This window comes from Poecile atricapillus, chromosome 2, assembly GCF_030490865.1.
Source record: "Poecile atricapillus isolate bPoeAtr1 chromosome 2, bPoeAtr1.hap1, whole genome shotgun sequence".
In the NCBI taxonomy this organism is placed as follows: Eukaryota; Metazoa; Chordata; class Aves; order Passeriformes; family Paridae; genus Poecile; species Poecile atricapillus.
In genome coordinates this window covers 134,760,168-134,779,701 of record NC_081250.1, presented here as the reverse complement: position 1 = coordinate 134,779,701, position 19,534 = coordinate 134,760,168, and the positions used below count along the sequence as shown (strand labels likewise).

The 19,534-nt window shown below is 36.0% G+C and overlaps 1 protein-coding gene across 2 annotated transcripts in view; it reads right to left on the bottom strand.

Annotated features, from left to right (window-relative positions):
• ZFPM2 (zinc finger protein, FOG family member 2) overlaps positions 1-19,534 on the bottom strand; it is a 306,491-nt gene that overhangs the window by 242,362 nt on the left and 44,595 nt on the right. The window contains exon 2 of one of the 2 annotated variants that reach the window (XM_058833173.1): positions 7,050-7,208. The exons of the other annotated variant lie outside the window; for it this stretch is intronic. Coding sequence (XP_058689156.1) covers positions 7,050-7,208 — 159 coding nt within the window. The remainder of the gene's footprint in view (positions 1-7,049; positions 7,209-19,534) is intronic. 2 annotated transcript variants of the gene reach the window in all.

Sequence of the window (19,534 nt, the reverse complement as noted above, 5' to 3'; positions counted from 1 at the left end):
AGACAATCTTGTACTTTTTATTCTGGAAGCCTTAACATGCTCTTTAGTGAATGGTGAAAAAAAATTACAACAAAAAAAAAAAATCACTTCAACCTTTTCAGATATCTCTTTTCTCTTCTAGAAAGAAAACAGGTGGTCCTCTGAGCTCCAGTAGCAGTAAAGAATAAGAAACCATAAGAGGTAAAGCACAAGGCAAATGCTGATGTTCAGATGAAAAAGATCTCCTTTTATCCTGCTAAGATCCAATCTAATTCTGACTTAGCATTGTCCAAAGGCTGTTATCAGAGAAGCCCCTTCCTTTCTTTGTCCATATTCAGCATCCAACAAGAAATACAGCAGATTAGAATCACAGAATCGTCAGGGTTGGAAGGGAGCAGGGTTCATCAGGTCCAGCTGTCCACCCAGCACCATCACTAGCCCCTAAACCCCATCACCCAGAGCCAGATCCAGACACCTCTTCAAAACCTCCAGGGATGCTGACTCCACCAACTCCCTGGGCAACCTATTCCAGTGCCTCACCACCCTAATGCCTGACAGTGAAAAATGTTTTTCTAATACTTAATCTTAATCTCCCCTGTCCCAATTTAAGGCCATTTTCTCTCATTCTCTCACTGCAGGCATGGCAGAAGAGACTGAACCCCACCTCACTACAGCCTCCTGTCAGTGCTGGTAGAGAGTGGTGACGTCCCCCAGCCTTGTCTTCTAAAGTTGTTTCAGTTGAATGTCATACAGATGAACATAAGGAAACCCTTCCTCTGGGGAATATGAGAATCCAACAGTGTCACAAACATGCAGACAAGCCAGTAAGAGGTAAATATTGCATTGTTGGAAGGAGTAGGGCTGTGAGTTCTTATGCATATTCTAGTTCTCTTAGGAGAAGTAAATACATAGATGCCCTCTTCTGTCTCTGATTACCAAAAATAATGAATGTATCCTTCATTTAGTCAGAAAGTCTACATAAATAAAATGCAATGAATTAAAATAATCTAAAAATTTTGAAGGAATATGAGCTCTAACACAACAGAAGTATTGCCAGGGAAAGATAATGTCAGGTGCAGGGAGGGGGGGTGTCTGGTGCGACGCAAAGCCGAGGGCTGTGCAATCACCTCTATCAGTGCTCTATCAGTGTCTACACTCCAGCCAAATCCAGAGAAAACAAGGAGTCAAAGATTCAGGTCAATAAGCTTATAGGCGATTTGCACAAACTGCTCCTGCAGCAAGGTAAAAAACAAAGTCATATTGGCTTTTCTTTTTTATTCCTTCTCTTTGAACTCCTTGGTCCAAACACACCCTCGAAATGTCAGTGTTATATGCAAGAATTTAAAGAGCTGAGCTTCTTAATCCCGTTAAGAAATAAGAACAAAGTTGCCTGTAAAGATCTCCTTATTGAGCTAAAAGTGATTATAGTACAGCTGCCTTCTGCTGATCCTACTTCCACTTGCTGTAGCAGAAGTGGTAGAAATTTGTCATGAAATACATTACTGAAAAGGAAAAAGAAAAAATTGATGAAAACATGGGGAGAAAATGAAGAAAAGAAGGCATAAATCTACTGTTTGATCCAGAAACAGAAAATAGCAAGCATATTGTTAGTCACTACATGCGTACATGAAAGAAGCAAGGAATATTTGCACATTTGCACACAGGCATACACACAGACACAAAGGCATACTCCAGAGGAAAAAGGGACACACAGAAATCACTTTCAGGGTGTTATTATAGATGGTAGCACGATAGCTTTACTCATGAAGTATGAAGGGATAGATTAATACATGGACAAACTTAGCTTTGTATGTGCTTTCTTGTATGAGGACTCACACTGCAGCTCTTTCTCTGAATCTCAAGCCTGGCTGCACAATCAGGTCACATGGGTTAATATAAAAAAATCCAGTTCCAAGCTGGTCTGGCAGGCTAGTAACAACGTACATGAGCATGATTACATGTACATGAACAGAAAACTTAGTTCAGGTTTGGAAAATCTCTTCCTGCCCAAGAACAATATGAGAATATAGAACAAGGTATAGACCCACTATGCCAGCCATATATTCCCTGTGTTTCCTTCTTGCTGACTTAGAACTGTATGTGAGTTTCTGACTGCACTGGATTCCCCTCATTTTCCTCTTCCGCCACAAATAAAGATAACCAATGTATCAGGAAGTCAAACCACTCATCCAGCTGTAAACACACATCACTGCAGACATGCATAGCAGTGTGTGCTACAGATCATAAAATCCTTGCATCCAGAAACAATCACTCTCCATCCCACCTCCTGTATCCTCCCTATCACCCTATGTCATCAACTGAAGCAGAGTTAACATTGGGAAGCAGAAGCCACTTGCTTCTGCCACCAGGAGCTTTAAGGCCACTGAATCTCCTTCCACTGAGGGCTGGTGCCAATGGTGCCAAGCAACCATGGAACACCTAGAACACAAGGAACAAGAGCAACAGTCATACTACAAGCAAGGAGAATTTGACACAATGGTCTTGGCAAGCAGCAAGAAATGAACCTGCCTTTTTCCCCTAATTATCAGACACTGACATTCCTTCATTTGCCTCCTTCTTCTGGCAACAGTCCAACATTTGCTCTTTTGATTATAAACCTCCTCCGTTTTCTTCTCTTGCCTCTTTCCTTCTGTGAACACAGCTACTTAACTATCTACTAATCCCAAATGATCTCTCATATTGCTTAAGATAATTTTCCTTCGAAAGTTAAACCCTCATTGAACACTTCTGCTAGGAAGGCCACAAGAAACTGTAATTTGTTTAGCCAGTTACCACCACTATCAAAAGCCACCAAGGCTCCTATTCTCCTTCCTGTTTGCAGGGAATAAAACATGTCAGCATATGACCATAGAAAACTTTCCAAGTAACAGATAAGAACTTTATTTTTATTTTTCCTGAGGGTATCTAGGCAAGATGACAGCAATTAGAGACTAGAAAACTAACTATAAACTACTTCACCTCACAAATAATTTTGATTTAAAACTGATTTTCACCCCATCACCTCCAACCTGGCCTTTGTATTATTGTTGGTTTTCCCCCCTTCTAGCTGCCCTTCTGCAATTATTAGCCTTAGCACACTTCTCACCTCTTTTAGCACCACATTACTTTGTTATTCCAACCTGCAGTAGACAAAATTTCATCTTTATGTCTTATCCCCTAGCTTCCAAATCCAGCCTTATCCCTGTTCTTCATGGGAGACAGGCTATCTTCTCCATACACAGACTGTTGAAATACTGACATTTAGTAATAAATTTTCTACATCTGAACTTAATCTGAATTATTCTTAATCTGATACAGACTCTGATTCCAGATGCCCACTGATTAAAAAAATATCCAGCAAGGGAAATTCCAGATAATAAAGTCTTCATGTGGACAGCATCATCAGATACCCTCTTTATTGGCTGTACACCCACTTGTAGTAACTAAAAATAAACAGCAATTTTCAAGGTGGTTTTCAAACCACCAAAATGCAATGCACTATCATCAAGGCTACCTTCTACAAAGTTTTTGTTTCTACTTCAAACATAGACATCAGTGCAGATTTGTAATAGAACACCACTATCTTATTTCCAAAATGCTCCTTTTCTCCTAATCTCACTGTCAAAACCGCAAACAAATCAAATTCAACTGCCATCAATTATGAAGCTCTTCATCCAAAAGATTAAAAAAAACAGAGCTGGAAGCTTAAAGGAATCCCTGACAACTAGTAGGTTGGTAATTCCTATTTCAGCTTTAATCATTGTTCACTTCTTCACATAGACCACATAGGAATAAATATTCACATGCAGCAAAGTTAATTTTGTGGTACTGCAGAAGTGTGGGACAGGAGGAACTTTCCAGATTCCTTGTCATAAAAGCCATTAGTGAGCAAAAGGAGAAGGGAAAAGTAATAGTGGAGAGTCAAAATTTTGAAAATGGAGAAGTTGTAAAATGACATGTAGCTCAATCAATGTGATTAATTTGCGTCACACTTTGCAGAGGCTTTCGCCTTCACCTTCTTATTCTGGCAACTATTCTGCTGTATCTATCTCACAAACCCAAATTAATAAGATGGAAATGACAAGTATGGCTTTATAAAGGTTCCTGTTTGCAATTTAGACAGTAAGGGACTGCTCTCTGCTTACAATACCATCAGGCACAGCTTGACAGGAAAATCTCTTCCTGATTAAGAAGAAGTCAAAGTTACCAAGTTGTGAACCTGTAAGTTCTCTATTCTCATTCCTCAAAACAAATTGTGAGCTCAGTAAATTTTTGCCTTCAGTACCTAGTTTGTATAGCAAAAAGCCCCTGGTTTTAGGTGGCAGTTGAATTTACAGAGCTGGGTAAGTATAAAAAACATACCATGGATGAAGCCTCACAAACACCTCCTCCCCAACAGCTGTGTCACTTGTTCCCCATGCCTCTTGATTCTTGCAGGAAGCCCCGCTACTCATTTGTCCTCTTGTTCTGGGTCAGCTGGGAAGAAACCCCAGGGGAGGGAAATAGGGAGACAGGACAGATAAAATTTATATCCAAGAAAACACCTTTACTTTCTAAAACCGTTAATGGGCCATGCTAGCAAGGGCAGAATTCAGAGACAGCATAATGGACTCCCATGCCAGTTCTGATACATTTCTGCAAAAAGGCAACCTGTTGCATGAGAAAACATAGATCTACACTTACTTTTCCCTTATCTGGAAATACTTATGATTTACAGGTTGAAAATACTGTCAAAGAGCAGAAGAAAAATCAAAAGTCAGGCCTCCAAAACAGAAATTAGATTGCCTTTATTTGTTCTCTAACTTACTTGGTACACATCTCATTTTCATGCTTTTTCATTTTCATAATGACTTTTCACTCATGATGTTAAAAAATATTTCTAGGAAAAAAATAAAAGCTTATTTCTCATACTATCTTTTAATTTCAATACTGAAGCTCTACAAAGAAAAACAAAAGGCTATGAATTCTTAACAGATTCATTAAAAAATGAGAATTAGTGTAATTTTTTATATTTACTATATAATAGAGTCACAAACCCTTCCACTAAGAAAAGAACACAAAAGAAATTTATTTGCTTTTCAGATTAGTTTTGTCTTCTTAGGGTTTATCTTCTAGAAAACATGGGCGGCCTCATGCTAATGATATTTAAGATGTGACCCTGAAGAAGTTGGACATTCAACAGAAGTTGAGACATTAATAAAAACCCAGCACATTTCCAGTCTCCCATTCCATCCTTTTCCAAGGAGATTCCCAATTTGCTTCAAAGTGGGACCTTTTGCCACACTGCCTCAGCTGGAGGTAGATTGCAAATTTTATGTTCCCCTTGATCCTTAGAAATCTTCTTTTCAACTCTTCTTCTGCAACAGTTGCACTGGAGAGACTTAAGATTCTTTTGTAACTACAACACACAAACTACTGGGAAGTCAGAAAGTATTTAGCCTAAAGAATCAGCAGATGTCCTTAATAAAACATATAATCAAGATAATCAAAATTCAGATTTAAATGTATTCCCATTTGATGCCTGATCTTCTTTAATACAACGTCCTGGGTTCAGTGATTTCCCTGGAAGATGTGTTTATTTAAAGGGTGGATCCAAGATCAATTGAAATTCAATGTAAATTTGCAATATTGATTGCTATTTTTTTTTTTAAATAATTTTTTTTTCTTGATTTCATCTAAAACCATAGTACTTTCCACTGGTAGGTCCTGGAAATGCAGTTAGAAATACAGAGAGATAACTAAATCAAACTGATATGATATGAACTAATAGTGGGACATAGTATTCCACTGCTGACATGAGAAATTCAAGAGACACCAGTATAACAATTATGTAGATAGTGGTTTCAATATTTATTTAGTACTGCCAGTAACAGGATGAGTGCTTTTTTCCAGCTAAGGAAAATGGTGTCCAAAAGGCATGTGAACCAGTGAACACAAAGTAATTGTGGTATTTGTTCACACCGCATTTGTAGTAGTACTAAATTCTTCCTGTTTGTAAAGAATCTATTGATAATCTGGTCTCTCCCCACAATAAGATTTGTAGATGCTGAACTCCAAACTATGGATTAGACTGTTTTGATATCTTAGGGTGACTTACTAAGCTACATAGAGGATATACAGAAAATACATTGTAATGCCTTTGTCACTGAAGACTCTCTAGGAAGGACTAATATTCTGCAGTCAGAACACTTGACTCGTCCAACAGATTTATTTGACTTTGTCCAAGACAGATGAAAATAATACAAAACCAGAAGCGTATCAAGTTATCAAGAGAAAATATATGTCAATATCCAGGAAAGAACAGAAAGACAGAGAAACCATCAACATCCAAATGCCCGAGGGACTTATGGACTAACAGAAGAACACCACCACAACAACTTCAGCTATTTGATAGGCATCCTTACCTGCAGAAGACAAACAATAAAGCAATCAAGTGGATATCTGGCAGGAAAAAGGTTATTTAATGTTCTAAATAACAACAGTGTGTTTGTCTGCCAGCTGACTGGGAAGCAGCACAACCATGCAGACAGAACTGGTAAGAATGAATTGGCGAGTCTCATGTTAAAATACCTCAGTCTTCAGTAATTCCCAAGTAACAAGTGCACCAAAAACGTGTCTGCAACTTCAGAAGTTATTCTTTCACAAATCACTAGTTTTCTACTGTGCATAATAAATTCTATAATAAGCTCTATTTTAATCCAAGAATCTAGACGCAATCTGTTTTCCTAGCAATGTTTCCTAGGCAGGGAAGCAATGAACAGACATGCTGCATTGCTAGCTTCAGATCTGATAATAATTGACTTCTGGGGCCTGTTCTCTACAGTTAAATATGTAGAAAATAACACTTGGAGGAAAACATTATGGCAAGATGATTCACGTCCCTAAAGTGTCCTTCAACATACTTAAATATTTATCCCTTACCAGGCTTAATTTCACAAGTGACTCATTTTCCTGTTTTTAAGGTAGCATTGATAGGGCTTTTTGTACATTTTAAACCAAAAAAAAAACTCTTTGACCAACTGGACAAAGTTTGGCCAGTATTCTCTCAAGTGGCTGGCTACAATGATTACCTTTATTACAAAAGTATTCCACTTCTTCACAGCTCAGATTTTCAGGCTCAAACTCTGCAGAAAAGCTTTCCTCCAATGGAAAGTCTTCTTTTGAGATAGTATCATTTTCCTCAGACAGGCACTCTTCTTCTTCATCCTCAGTGGCATCTTCAAGGGGCCCTTAAAAAAGAATCAGGGACACTGTGGCAAAACCATCTAACAGGACAATGTGAAATAAAACCTCAGTGAACTTTTAACTGGCATTCTTTAGCTAGTTTTTTCCTTTCACAGCTTTGTTCAGCATTTATTAGAATTGGACAAACACCATTTTATGGAAATTGAAATTGAAAGTGACTTTTCCTGATGACTTCAAATCAGAATATGCAAAGTGTCATTAATATTATGTATTAATAATACTCACACATGGGGGTTTTTCATTATTCATTGGGCTCTACTATTAAACACAGACAGTTTTAACAGCTGAAATCAAAGCTGTATTTGTAAAACAACATAAACAGTGAAGAGCTTTCTCTTGTTTGCTAGTGATTGTTTTTGATGCTGAATTACAGCACTCAAAATGTTCCTTTGCAAGCTTTGTTAATCAAATTAAATGTACTGGCAACAGTGAAATACTACAAAGGTTTTGACAGCACAAACTTCAGCTTATTCTGCTATTTTGCTTCAACCAGCCCCTGATGGTATCCATGACCATTCATGCCAGACTATTTAACAGATTCCCAGTCAATAGACAGGACTCAAGAGATTATTTATTCATTTCTCAGAGACCAAAAAAATGTCCTGGTAAACTGCCACCCAGGGCTACAAAAACTTAAGCTAGTTACAGTAACAGGGCATAAGTTTGAATTTGAAATGGTAGTCTGAGGTCTTTGACTTTTCTTCTAGTTACCTAGAGATATTACTGCTACAGATCCTCTTAAAGACACAGCACCAGACAGATTATAGCACGTAACACCAAGGTTACCAATTAGAATATAAGCAAAAATTAAAATCTTTCTTATATACACACACTTCAAAATCATTTGTTAATAGCAAGTATTTGCTAAAGACATCTCTTGTGCAGGATGTAGAATTTCACCCTAGATTTAAATAGAGATTTGAAATAACTGAACATATTTTAATTTAACAAAGATTTTATTAAATGTCAGTATGTTTCAAAATCCATCTTAAGACTGGATTTCAAAAGAGAGATTTCATTATACATGGTTGAGGCTTGAAAAAAATTACGTATTTCACTCTCCAATGAAAGCACAGCCTCATTTATAATTGACTGAGTATTTCTTCTTCAAAATGAAAGCGAACTAGCTAATGAAAAAAAATGTGATTTGTATTTATATGATAGTTTTACAGTATTAAATACACTATTCCTATACAATCTATCACGCTGAGATACAATACATAAATGATTCTGTTGTGTTCAGTGAAAAGGAAGGAATAAATTTTTAAAGAAATCAAATATTGACTACACTCTAATTTTAAGTAATTTATTACGAACCGGTGACTACCTACATTTATTAAAACAGCAAAATTCACTTTAGGCTAGGTTGTGTAATTCTTGCTTCAGAGGAATATGATGGTTACTTTTTATTGAAATTGATTGAGATTCCCAGCTGGGATTCCATAAATTAATATAGCTTACTATCTTTCATGGAAATATGACTCTCTGTGCCAGCTGAGAATCTGACCAAATGAGCCCACTTTTGTAGACACATACTCACCAACAGTAGCTGTCATTCAACAATATAGCTCCTAAAATAAGGGGCTATTATTATGGCTGAAGAAATAAAGATTCTCACTATCAAAGTATCCATTACTGTTAATTGCACCTTCCAGCCATGCTGGGAAAAAATCCAGCAACTGCATATGCACAGGGAATGAAGAGTGGCTATGGCACTGAACAGAACAGAGAACAAAGCACGAGCACATGCTGGAGCGGTGCGCTGCAGCTCAACATGGGCACTCCAGGCACCTTACTTGTGTCCAGGTTCATGAAAGGAAAGCACAAGGGGTTCTGCACAAATTATCAGAAATACTACTCAAACTTCATTTTATTATTAAAAGCTGACATTGTCTGTAGAGCCATTTACTGGTGTGTACTCCTAGTAACACCTGGATAAATAAACTAGGAAAAAATAGGCTATTTTAGGGAAACATAATTTTTTGACACACATAAAAATGTATTAATACCATCTTTTGCATCACTTCAAGTACAGCTATAAGCTTAATAAATTTTAAAAATATTTTAAATCTGAGGAAAAAATTTAAAATTCAGCCAACATTTTCAGTGAAAGTCTATTTCCTGCTGAATGAATAGCTCTTTGTTATTGACTTTTGCAATGTGTCTTACAAAATACAGCAAAAGCAATTCACCTGCAAGCAATCCAATTGGCATGTATACATGACATTTAGGTCTGTTCCTAGATGTTAAACCAGTTTGTTTGATCAGGTCACCAATACGTAATCAGCAAGCTAATCATCACTGTATGTTAATTAGGAAAAGAACAGAAATGCAGTTGCTATGCTTTCATTTGCAGCAGTCATGGAAACACACCTTATAATTTCCATTGACACTCTTTCCAAGAAAGGAGAAGAAATACAATGTACACACCAGCTCCACAGCGCTGATTCAAACCCCTGTCATTTTGCAGACCGGGACTTTATTTTTTAAATCAATCTTACACTAAAAAAAAAATACTGACTAATGCTACTATAGATATATCCTATGTACGAACAGGTATGTAGCATCTCCTAAAGTTACAATGCCAAGCATTTGCAAATAGAAATATAAACACTCACATCCCAAGGAGATCAGAGGTGTGCATGCATCTACACCAGGCTTTGCCTTGCACGTGCAGCCCACGCACCAAACCCAGGGGAGTTTATCCAGGCACATACAGGAACACAGAGCTTTACCTAAGGGGGGCTGGCATCAGAGCCTGTGCCCCAACACCAGCAATGGCAATTGCTGATGCTGGAGGATCCATGCATAAATATTTTTCTAGGTTTCAGACAGCTGCTGCCTTGTCCAATTCACCCATCTACAACCTGATCTTTGGGACAAATTCTGTCTTACGCATGTTGAGCTGTCTTTCATTTCTTAAATGTCAAAATACATTCAGCTCATTCTCAGAGCTCGTATATTGTAACTGATAACTAAAGAAACTCCTTTAAGAATAACTTAACTAAAACCAACTCCCAAGAAGAAGATCAAAAATTAGGTATTTCTTAATTGCTAGTTTCATGGGAACTCAAAATAGATGATTTCTGTGGCCATATTTAGTTACCACTCAAACACAGAGTGGGTTAAACACTAAAATCCAAAGCTATTACAAGGAAATATAAATAGAGTAAATTCTCTCTTCTTGACTACTTTATCTAATTACTTACACATAAACAGACAATAAATAAAAATACATTTTTAGAATCTCACAATAAAGAGTATATGGAAATAAATATTCTTGACAAATGCAAAAACATTAACTATTCAGGATTATGTTTGCCTGAGTTGGTCATGTGCCAGCAAAAACCTCTAGCTGCTACCAGTAAATTACATCAGCTAGAGAACTAAGAATTTATCTGGTTCAAAGACTTATAGGTAGGTTATCAACATTGACTAGCTTCTATCTAGGGAAAAACCTGCTCAAAAGCTACTGCATCTTCTTATTGATTTAAAATACTTAAAACTACTGGGTCATATAGACAAAAATAAATGTGTTTTAAAACAATAGAGTTTCTTTCTACTGTTTTCTGTGATAGTGCTTTTTTCCCCCCAGTTGTTATTATGTTGATATATTACCTTCAAAAGTCCAAATATACGTCAATCAGTTACTTTAGCATCATGCTCTACCCTCTGCATTTCTTTTAAACTGTTGATTTAATTCAATAGTATTATTCCCATTACTTAAACTAATCATGTTATTAAGTACTTGTGGCACAACATGCACTATGTCTACTTTTATTTCAACTGGACCAGGGTTAAGGTCCCATCCTGTTCTGCTGAAAAATCCTTTAATAACTGCTGATTGTGACTTTAAAGCCAGTAGCTATAATGACAGAGCAATGAAAATCCAAAAATTGCTACTACTGAAATTCATCTGAGTGTCACAGTGATCTGACAACAAACAGCTCTGAGATATGATTAGACTCTTTAATAATTAAAGCAGTAAAATTTCAGACTTAAGCAGTTTAAGAATTTAGATGACTAGTTAATTCCAGAGATAGTCTAGATGTTTGTCTTCTCGTTTCAGCAATTCTTCTCCTATTAGCAGTTTGTAAAATAACACGATGCAATATAAGGAGAGGTGATTCTGAAATACTTCAGATTAGCTAGATAATGATGAATAGTTAAGGATTCCCAATCACACTAGGTAAAACCTCAATTTCTAATCTTAAATGCGAGTACTTTAATTTGAGACAAATTAAGTCTCTATTAACTCATTCTGTATTTTGCATGAAGCCCTGAAAAAAAACTTTTTCCTTTATGAAATGAACAAATAATCATGTTGTGTACAACAGAGGATTTAGAGGGGTTGAGCAGTTTGCTTACTCAGTACTTACTCCATGAGTATTTATTGATATGAACACAAATCTCAACTCTTTTTCCAAACAGCAGAGATAAACAAGACACAGTAGAAAACAATACAACTAGTGACAGCAATGAAATAGTCAATGTGGTAGAAATCCGTATGGCTTAGTGGACACAGTAGTCCACTTTGAGAAACCACCACATATAATTTGATACAAATAACAGTATCCACTGAGGAGAGGCTGAAGAGTGAGCTGCATGTGCCTTCATGGAGAAAATTACTTCTGATTGAGGCCACTTGCCAGCACTGTGTGGGGAAATTTGAACTGTGCTCCCTAATTTGTACCAGATTTACAGGCATTCAAGGACATATTTTTTAGCACTATTATTAAATGCTAAATAAATAAATATTCCTAAAATATCATATGCTGTAATGTAAATGCAAACATAGAGATACAAGCACACAAAGATAGCTACTAAGTGACAATCCCAACACAGTGAGTAACAGATGCTACCTCAGCACTTAAAAGGACAGGCCACATTTAACAAAACAAAATCAGCACTGCAATAGTTTTAATAACACATAAGAGTGTGAGAATGAATGACCATCAGAAAAGGATTTACACTCACTTAACAAGAGACACTTCGGCTACAATAAACACTCCTCTTAACACAAATTTGAGCATCGAACCCTCTGAGCACATTAGTCCTGATACATCAATGCTTGAGTCCAGTGTTATGGTACTATAACTGTAATGAAATAATTGAAATTCAATAACATTAAAAGGGTAATTTCTGTAATAATTTCTCATAGTCAAATTCATCAGACTTCACCCTAATGAAACCACTTTAATGCACGCTCAAATTAAGCACGTGCTTAATATGCTTTCCTGTCCAGTGTTTTGCACTTAAAATGCAGGTATCCTATAGTAGAAAAGTATCACTGAAATAATTACCTCATGAAAATGTGAAGTGGTTAGCTTCCTTCTCACCTACCAACATCCTCCTACATTCCCACAGCAGCAACATAAATCAGTGCTCTTAACAAATTAAGCATGCCTCAGAAAGCCTACAATACTTGACAGTGAGTGGCTGGGGAGAGGTTAATGAGTATAATTAGTAGTAGCAGCATTAAATAGTAACAACTTCAATAAATCAGAAGCCTGAAATTCACTGGATCAACATCAGACATTTTGCATGTTCTGTGGGATCCATTCAGTATTTCATAGGAAAACATGCTGCCACATACAGATTATCCTTAGCTTATGATAAGACCTAGGTATGTGATGCTCCCTGATTATAGAGGGAAAAGCTTCAAAAAATCAATCCATTTATCTGCTGTTTCAACATGAACATTTCCTTCTAAGTAGAAACAATTACATAAGACAAGCAGCAGTCAAACACTTCCTATTAATTCACGTTGGAGAGAATTTCTTTATAAAAATTCAGTCAGGAATACTAAAAATACAAGAAGGGGTTCAATTTACTTAATTTTAAATATGGTAATGGAAGTGAAGACACCATACAATAATTCAGAGTTCTCTTCCTCTTGGGAAGTTTCCCATACCCAACTTCCTTAGAGACTTCTCCGTCCTCTTCGGTCCATTGAGTTTATTGGTTATTTATCTTAACTAAATTATTTCTGTAATTCCTATTACATTTTGAGCTGTACTTAAGAGATGCAGTGCTGCCTGTGCACATTAAACCTCTCCAGTCTGCTTAGCAAATTGGCTGAACTTCAGAACTTTTGACCAGATCGGAAGATTGCTCCAATTTGTGATTCCTTACATCTTCATAGGGGCATCCAAGCAGAATGAACCACTTCTCACTTTCAAAATGGGAGAAACTTTATGACCATGATTCAGTGAGAAACTTAATAGAGAGAAAGGAAAAGAAATTCTTTTTGGACACTATATATCTATACCAACCTGATGTAATTGAGCTTAACAGCAAGAAAAAGGTACAAAAGTATATTTCTGTAGGAAAAGTTATTTTTAAACACATAAGTTCTTCCTGCAGCGACTCACTTTTAACGTAACTTGCATCAGGGAATCTGGTAGGAAGGAAACATTTTTATTAATTTTCCCCTTATCTGTAAGAAGAATGCTGATTTTTTTTTTTTTTTCATTTACGTTCCTTGCCTGCAGGTAGCAGACCAAGAAAATCATATAGCAGAATTTTTTCCTTTTGATTAATTTCTTTCCATGTGTTATGTTATTTCTTATATATAATTGATTTCAGGTTTTGCTTGTAGCTGTACATCTTTTTATATCTGTACCTACTGCCTTCCTTCAATCAAGAAAGTTGAAGGAAATTACCTGAATTTTGTTAAGTTTATTAAAAAAGGAGCTCTGTGAATATTTAAATTGAGTTTTGAAATGGTAATACATGAAAGATATTAGAGAATTTTAATAGTAGGTTCAATTTGACCCACAGACTATTGTAGAAAGGGTCAAATTTTATTCAAATTATTTCTTTACCAAAAAAAAAAAAAAAATGAACCCTTTGATTTTATTAAAGTAGATTAATATTCTTCACTGCTAGGTCCTTTGGCACTTTGGTGCATGACAGCATTAACTGTGCTTGTATATGAACTTTTGAAAGACCTTTAAATGTTCCAGTAATTTGGAACTTCACTTTCATTTATCCTCTTGTCTTCTTTTCTCTTGCCATTATCCAAGAGGCCACAACAAAATTGACAGTGCCCATGGTCAGTTGGCTCTTAGAGCCAAGGCCAGAATATTTCCAATCAATAAAAGTGAAATGATGAAAAAGGAACCATTGAAAATATGCTTAGGGAGACATTAATTTCAAAAAATAGTGTCCAAGTGCACACAGAACATGAACTGCAAGACCTTTGCAGTTAAATATCAGACCTCAGTTTTCAAGCAGGGGCTCATGCCAAAATACATGTCTTAATTCTACCTACACTTGTAACAGCTGCACAGCAGATGCTCCACAGCAGATGCTGTTCTGTGTGTTTCTGGTGATACAAGGGGAGAAAGAGAAGAACAAAGGGGACAAGATGAGTATTGTGACTCAGCACCCTACAAAAATCACAGCAGCAACACACACTGTCAGAGTACCAGAGTGCACCAGTTTCCAGTTCTCCTGAAGGGAATTTTTAACTAAAGCCTACAAAGCGAACAGCAAGCTGGACATAAAGCTCTCAAAGATGCATTTGTGATCCTTTTAGATAACTTTTCATGTTAGGAATAATTTTACAATGGTAGTTTATCAGTGTTTTTCTTAAATTTAAATGAGTAAACAAGGAATATTTCTTGCTTCCTTACACAGAAATATTATCCCTGAAGCATTTTTCCCTGAATTATGATGTATTTTGTCATTTTTAAACCCATCATTTATTTCTGTATGATTCCTATCTGCTAAATTTTACAGAACAAATTTTGAAACTACTGGTAATCTGATTCAAAATACTGGCAATATCATTTGCCCCATGATACACAGCTCCTTTTGATGAAAATATTATCCAGTTCTAGTGTATTGTTTTAGCTAGATAAGTATGATGGTAATGTTTAAACTTCTAGGTTTAAAAAAAAAAAAAAATTGAAAAAGAAAGCACCACTTGTGTGAGAAGATGGCTTGTTAATTCTGCGTCCTTCCCTAAAATTAAATGCAAAAAGAAAAAAAGGGTATACCTTTTTTTCCTTAAGATGTTCATATTGTTTTCTACATGTAATGCATTTTAAGATTTGATATTCACCCTTCTAATAAAGAAAAATCCCTCATCTTGGATCTTACAACTAAGTAGATAAAAATTAAAGGTGCAATTTTAGAACAATACCCAGACTCTAGTTTGCTGTACTACCAGAGGGTTTTGTTTTTTTTAAACTCAACCTAAGAGAACAGGGAATAGACACCAGCCAATCTACACCAACACCTATCATACAGTATCTATGGCATGCTGCTTTAAACAGTCCAGGGAAATCCTCTGAGGTTTTGGGATCCAGAAATTTTCAGTGAATCCTTTCCTCCAGTCACAGCAAACTGTGATACTGGTAAAAGGACTTTCTTTCCATGTCCTAACCTCACCTTTCAGAATTTCAGCCATGCAGGTATCACACTGCCCATGACTCAGGACACCTTGCTCCATCTCCACATACTGCTACAGCAAAGCAGTCTCCAACATCAAACCCCAAATAGGATGAATTTTATCTTACACACAGCCAAGTGATATTTGGAGCTGAAAGCTTTTCAGAGCCATGAAGGCAGCAAAAGTTCACTCTGCTTCCAACGCCACTGCTGCCCTTACCCCAAGCACAGGACTTCACTGGCAATCACTTGTGTAGTGAGTGACACATACTGGTATTTGCTAATCACTGTTCTCACTCACCTGCTGGAGGGAAAAATGTGATGCAAGTAGAAGCACTTTGAAGCCACTAATGATGCTGCTGCAGTGTATTTAATGGCCAGCATGTTAGCTACGATGAAAGAGGAACCTCACATCAAGTACATTAAGGGATCAGAGGAATACATACTCATTACTCACTGTAATTTTACATCCCCAGTTTCAAGACAAAATACTCACATTTTTCTCATCCAGCAAAGACACACTATACTACTGTAGAAAATAAAGGGGGCTTTTTTCTTCTGTTTATTTAATATTTTCTAAGTTTGTATGTAGCTGCAGATTACTCCTGTTCATCTTTTGTTTCTAGCTGCATTTCCTCAGATGGAAACTGGTCTCTCATCTATTTACATCATCATGCAATTAAATCAAAAAAGCAGAAAAAAGGAATCTGAACTTCTTAGGTCTAAGAATCAGTAGTGAACCCATGACTTCTCTCTCCACTTACTATATCTCTTCAAATTACTATTGCTTTTTTTTTTCCCCTGTGTCTTTTGCTTATATAAGTGGAACAGAGAATACTACAGAAAAAAAAGAAGCCCCTGAAGACAGCCCAAATTCAATCTCTAATAACATGACCAAAGTTACAAAGATTTTATGTAAAATTCAATGTCAGTTTGAATTAGACCTCAATAAAAAGCCATCATACCTAAACTGATTCATAATACAACAACACACTTACAGGAAAAACTCTGAAACACAGCAGGTGATATAACAGACATACATGGAAAAAAACACCGTGCTTAATGTGACTGCCAGTTCTAAAGTATCAGGAAAGAGAAGCTGAGAAATTAGAATTAACTAAATCACAAACTTTGTGATCTTTGTCTCACAGACACGTACTAGAATGCGTGGTAAATTAGCCTATAGAGGTTCTTCAACCTGACAATAATATGACCTGATAAAGCAGGTTCACCTGCTCAGGGTTATGTCCAGGTGGGTTTTGAATATCTACAGAGAAGGGGACTCCACAACCTCTCTGGCAGAAAGTTTCAGAGCTCAGTCATCCACAAAGTAAAGCTGTTTTTCTTCACATTTAGATGAAACTTCCTGGGTTTCAGTTTGTACCCTTTGATCCTTATCCTGTCACTGGGGACCACTGAAAAGTAAAAAGTGCCTGTACTGGCACAGGGGGTTATTGCTCCTCAGGTGCAGGACCCTGTACCTTTGTTGAACCTCATTAGGTGTCTCTCCACCCAACTCCAGCCTGCCCAAATCTCACTTAATGGCAGACTTCAGATTTACTAGCCACTCCTCCCAGTTCTGTATTTTCAGCAAACTAGCTGAGGGTACAATTAGATTCTTAGAGCCTTGAATTTTAAATACCTAGAGAGGATTTGCTATTTTTAATCCCATCATTGGAGTTTATTGATATACAGAACAAAACGGAAGGGTCTCAAATTAGAACTAAATCTTTAGATCAGATTGTAAAATAAATCAGATTGTAAGTTAAAATAACAGTGTATTTTAACAAAAAAAAAATATGAAAAAAAGTCAGGTAGAATAAAATTATTCTATTTGCATTTATTTATTCTATGCTGTATTTAGCCACAACAAGCCAAAAATAGGGCACTAGCAGAGTCCATCCCATGTACAACAATCCCAACCTGAGGACCCATGGCAAAGAAATGTTAATGCATTTTTTTTTTCTGCAGATATTCGGATCTCATTTTCCCCACTAAATGGTCATTTATGATTATTTACAGTAACAGTTGGTGTAATTTACTATAATGAACCATAAGGGTGAAATTTTAAGGGTGCATTTTGTGTGGCTTTTTTGTTTGTTTTTTTTTTATAAATTCTTCAAAGAATTACAGTATTACAGAACTTATTCTGTAAACTAAAAATATAATGGACTATTAATCTTCATCATCGTATTCATCTTACAAAAACCATGAAAAAACCTTGACTTTCATCATCACATATCTGGAATATGTAATTTAATGACACCGTAGTCTAGGTCATATACAGAGTGGGATTTATTGAATGACAACATTTATAGGTCATTTATACATTCATCATATATGTCTTTATACATTCATGTATATAAGCCCCAAAATACAAATAAGCGCAACTAAATATTTTAAAATAAGCCATAAGTGCATATTATAATGTACTTTAGTTCTTTAATATCCTTGCTCACTTTTTCACTACTTTAATTTGATTCCTCACTGGTAGGAACTGCAACGTTGCACAAAATACATTGTATGTCCCCCAGAGCTGGCATAACCTGCTGGTTTTCTGAGTTAGTCACTAATTAATAATTTGAAAACAGAAAGTCATTATGTCATTTCCAGACAATGAGCTTTTAAATGGTGCATGTTATGTCCTAGCCTTTTGAGTAAGAAAAAGTTTTTTCCTCTGGAAACCAGATGGCTGGTAAGTGTTATTATGAGACTATGCAAATCTCAAAGCAATAAGCATGAAATCAAAACAAGAATTCATTCTTCTCTCCTCTTATCATGATTGTTGTTTTGCTGAACCAACTTATGGAATAATACAATTGGATGCTTTGGCAATGATGAGATAACCCATCTCCTCTTACTTTTTTTTAATAGCAAATAGTTCTGAAAACATTTTTTGCCTCTACATTTAACCTTTCTAATATCTTATTCTCCATGCCAAACTCAAATGAGGTAATCTTATTCCAGGCTAAGTCTTCTCAGTAAACTTATTCACTTGAAAAGTTTACTGGCTTTACTACTAATATAATTTGATTATCAAAATATCCTTGACTGGCTTATGGTTTGGATTAGCCAATCTTTTCCTGTTAGGAATGAAAGCCAGAAGAGTTCTTTCTTATTTTCTATCACTTAAAGGGGTAAACACCTGCATGTTCATGAAAGTGCCAGCTCCACTCTACAACTCTAAACTTCAAAGAAGATTTTCAAAGTTCATAATACAGGTGCATAATTTTGCAGAATTCTATTCTACAAAATTTGTAGAATACTCTGAAAAACCTTCAATTTCTAAGGCTGGCCAAAAAGAAAACTAAGAAACTGAAATATTGATTTGTAAAATAAATACTTTGAAAGGGTCTGGTATGGAATGACACTGTTGAAAAAAAATAAAAAATAAAATAAAAAATAAAAAAAAAAAATCCTATGTTGGAATGTTATTCTATATGTCACATTCCTATTTTTCATTCTTGTTTTTTTATTAATCCTTGACATATTCACTGCTAATAAATTTTAGTACTGAATTTAATCATAGCATAACCTATGGAAACATTTCAGTATTCCTACAACATGTTTTCTGTCTGAATTAACATGCTAAAAGAGTTCTAGCTACTGTAAGGTTGTGTCATTTTGTGACGCAAAAAAGAGTAGTGACAATTATGTAAAATTGCTACTGGTTTATCATGAAATAATGTCAAAATACGACTAAAGAACTAATCCACACTGAAACTCTTTTCCCAAAAATACTTCTTGATAAATGTAGTTCCCCTTAATGAAAAACAAAACCATGTTTTACAAAGTATTCTCCAGTAAATAATTGCCCTTTTGAAAATCTCTTGCCATAGTTAGTAACACATTTCTCTGAGTGCCCCTGTGTGAACAGTGGGTTGGACAAGATCACTTCCAGAGGTCTCTT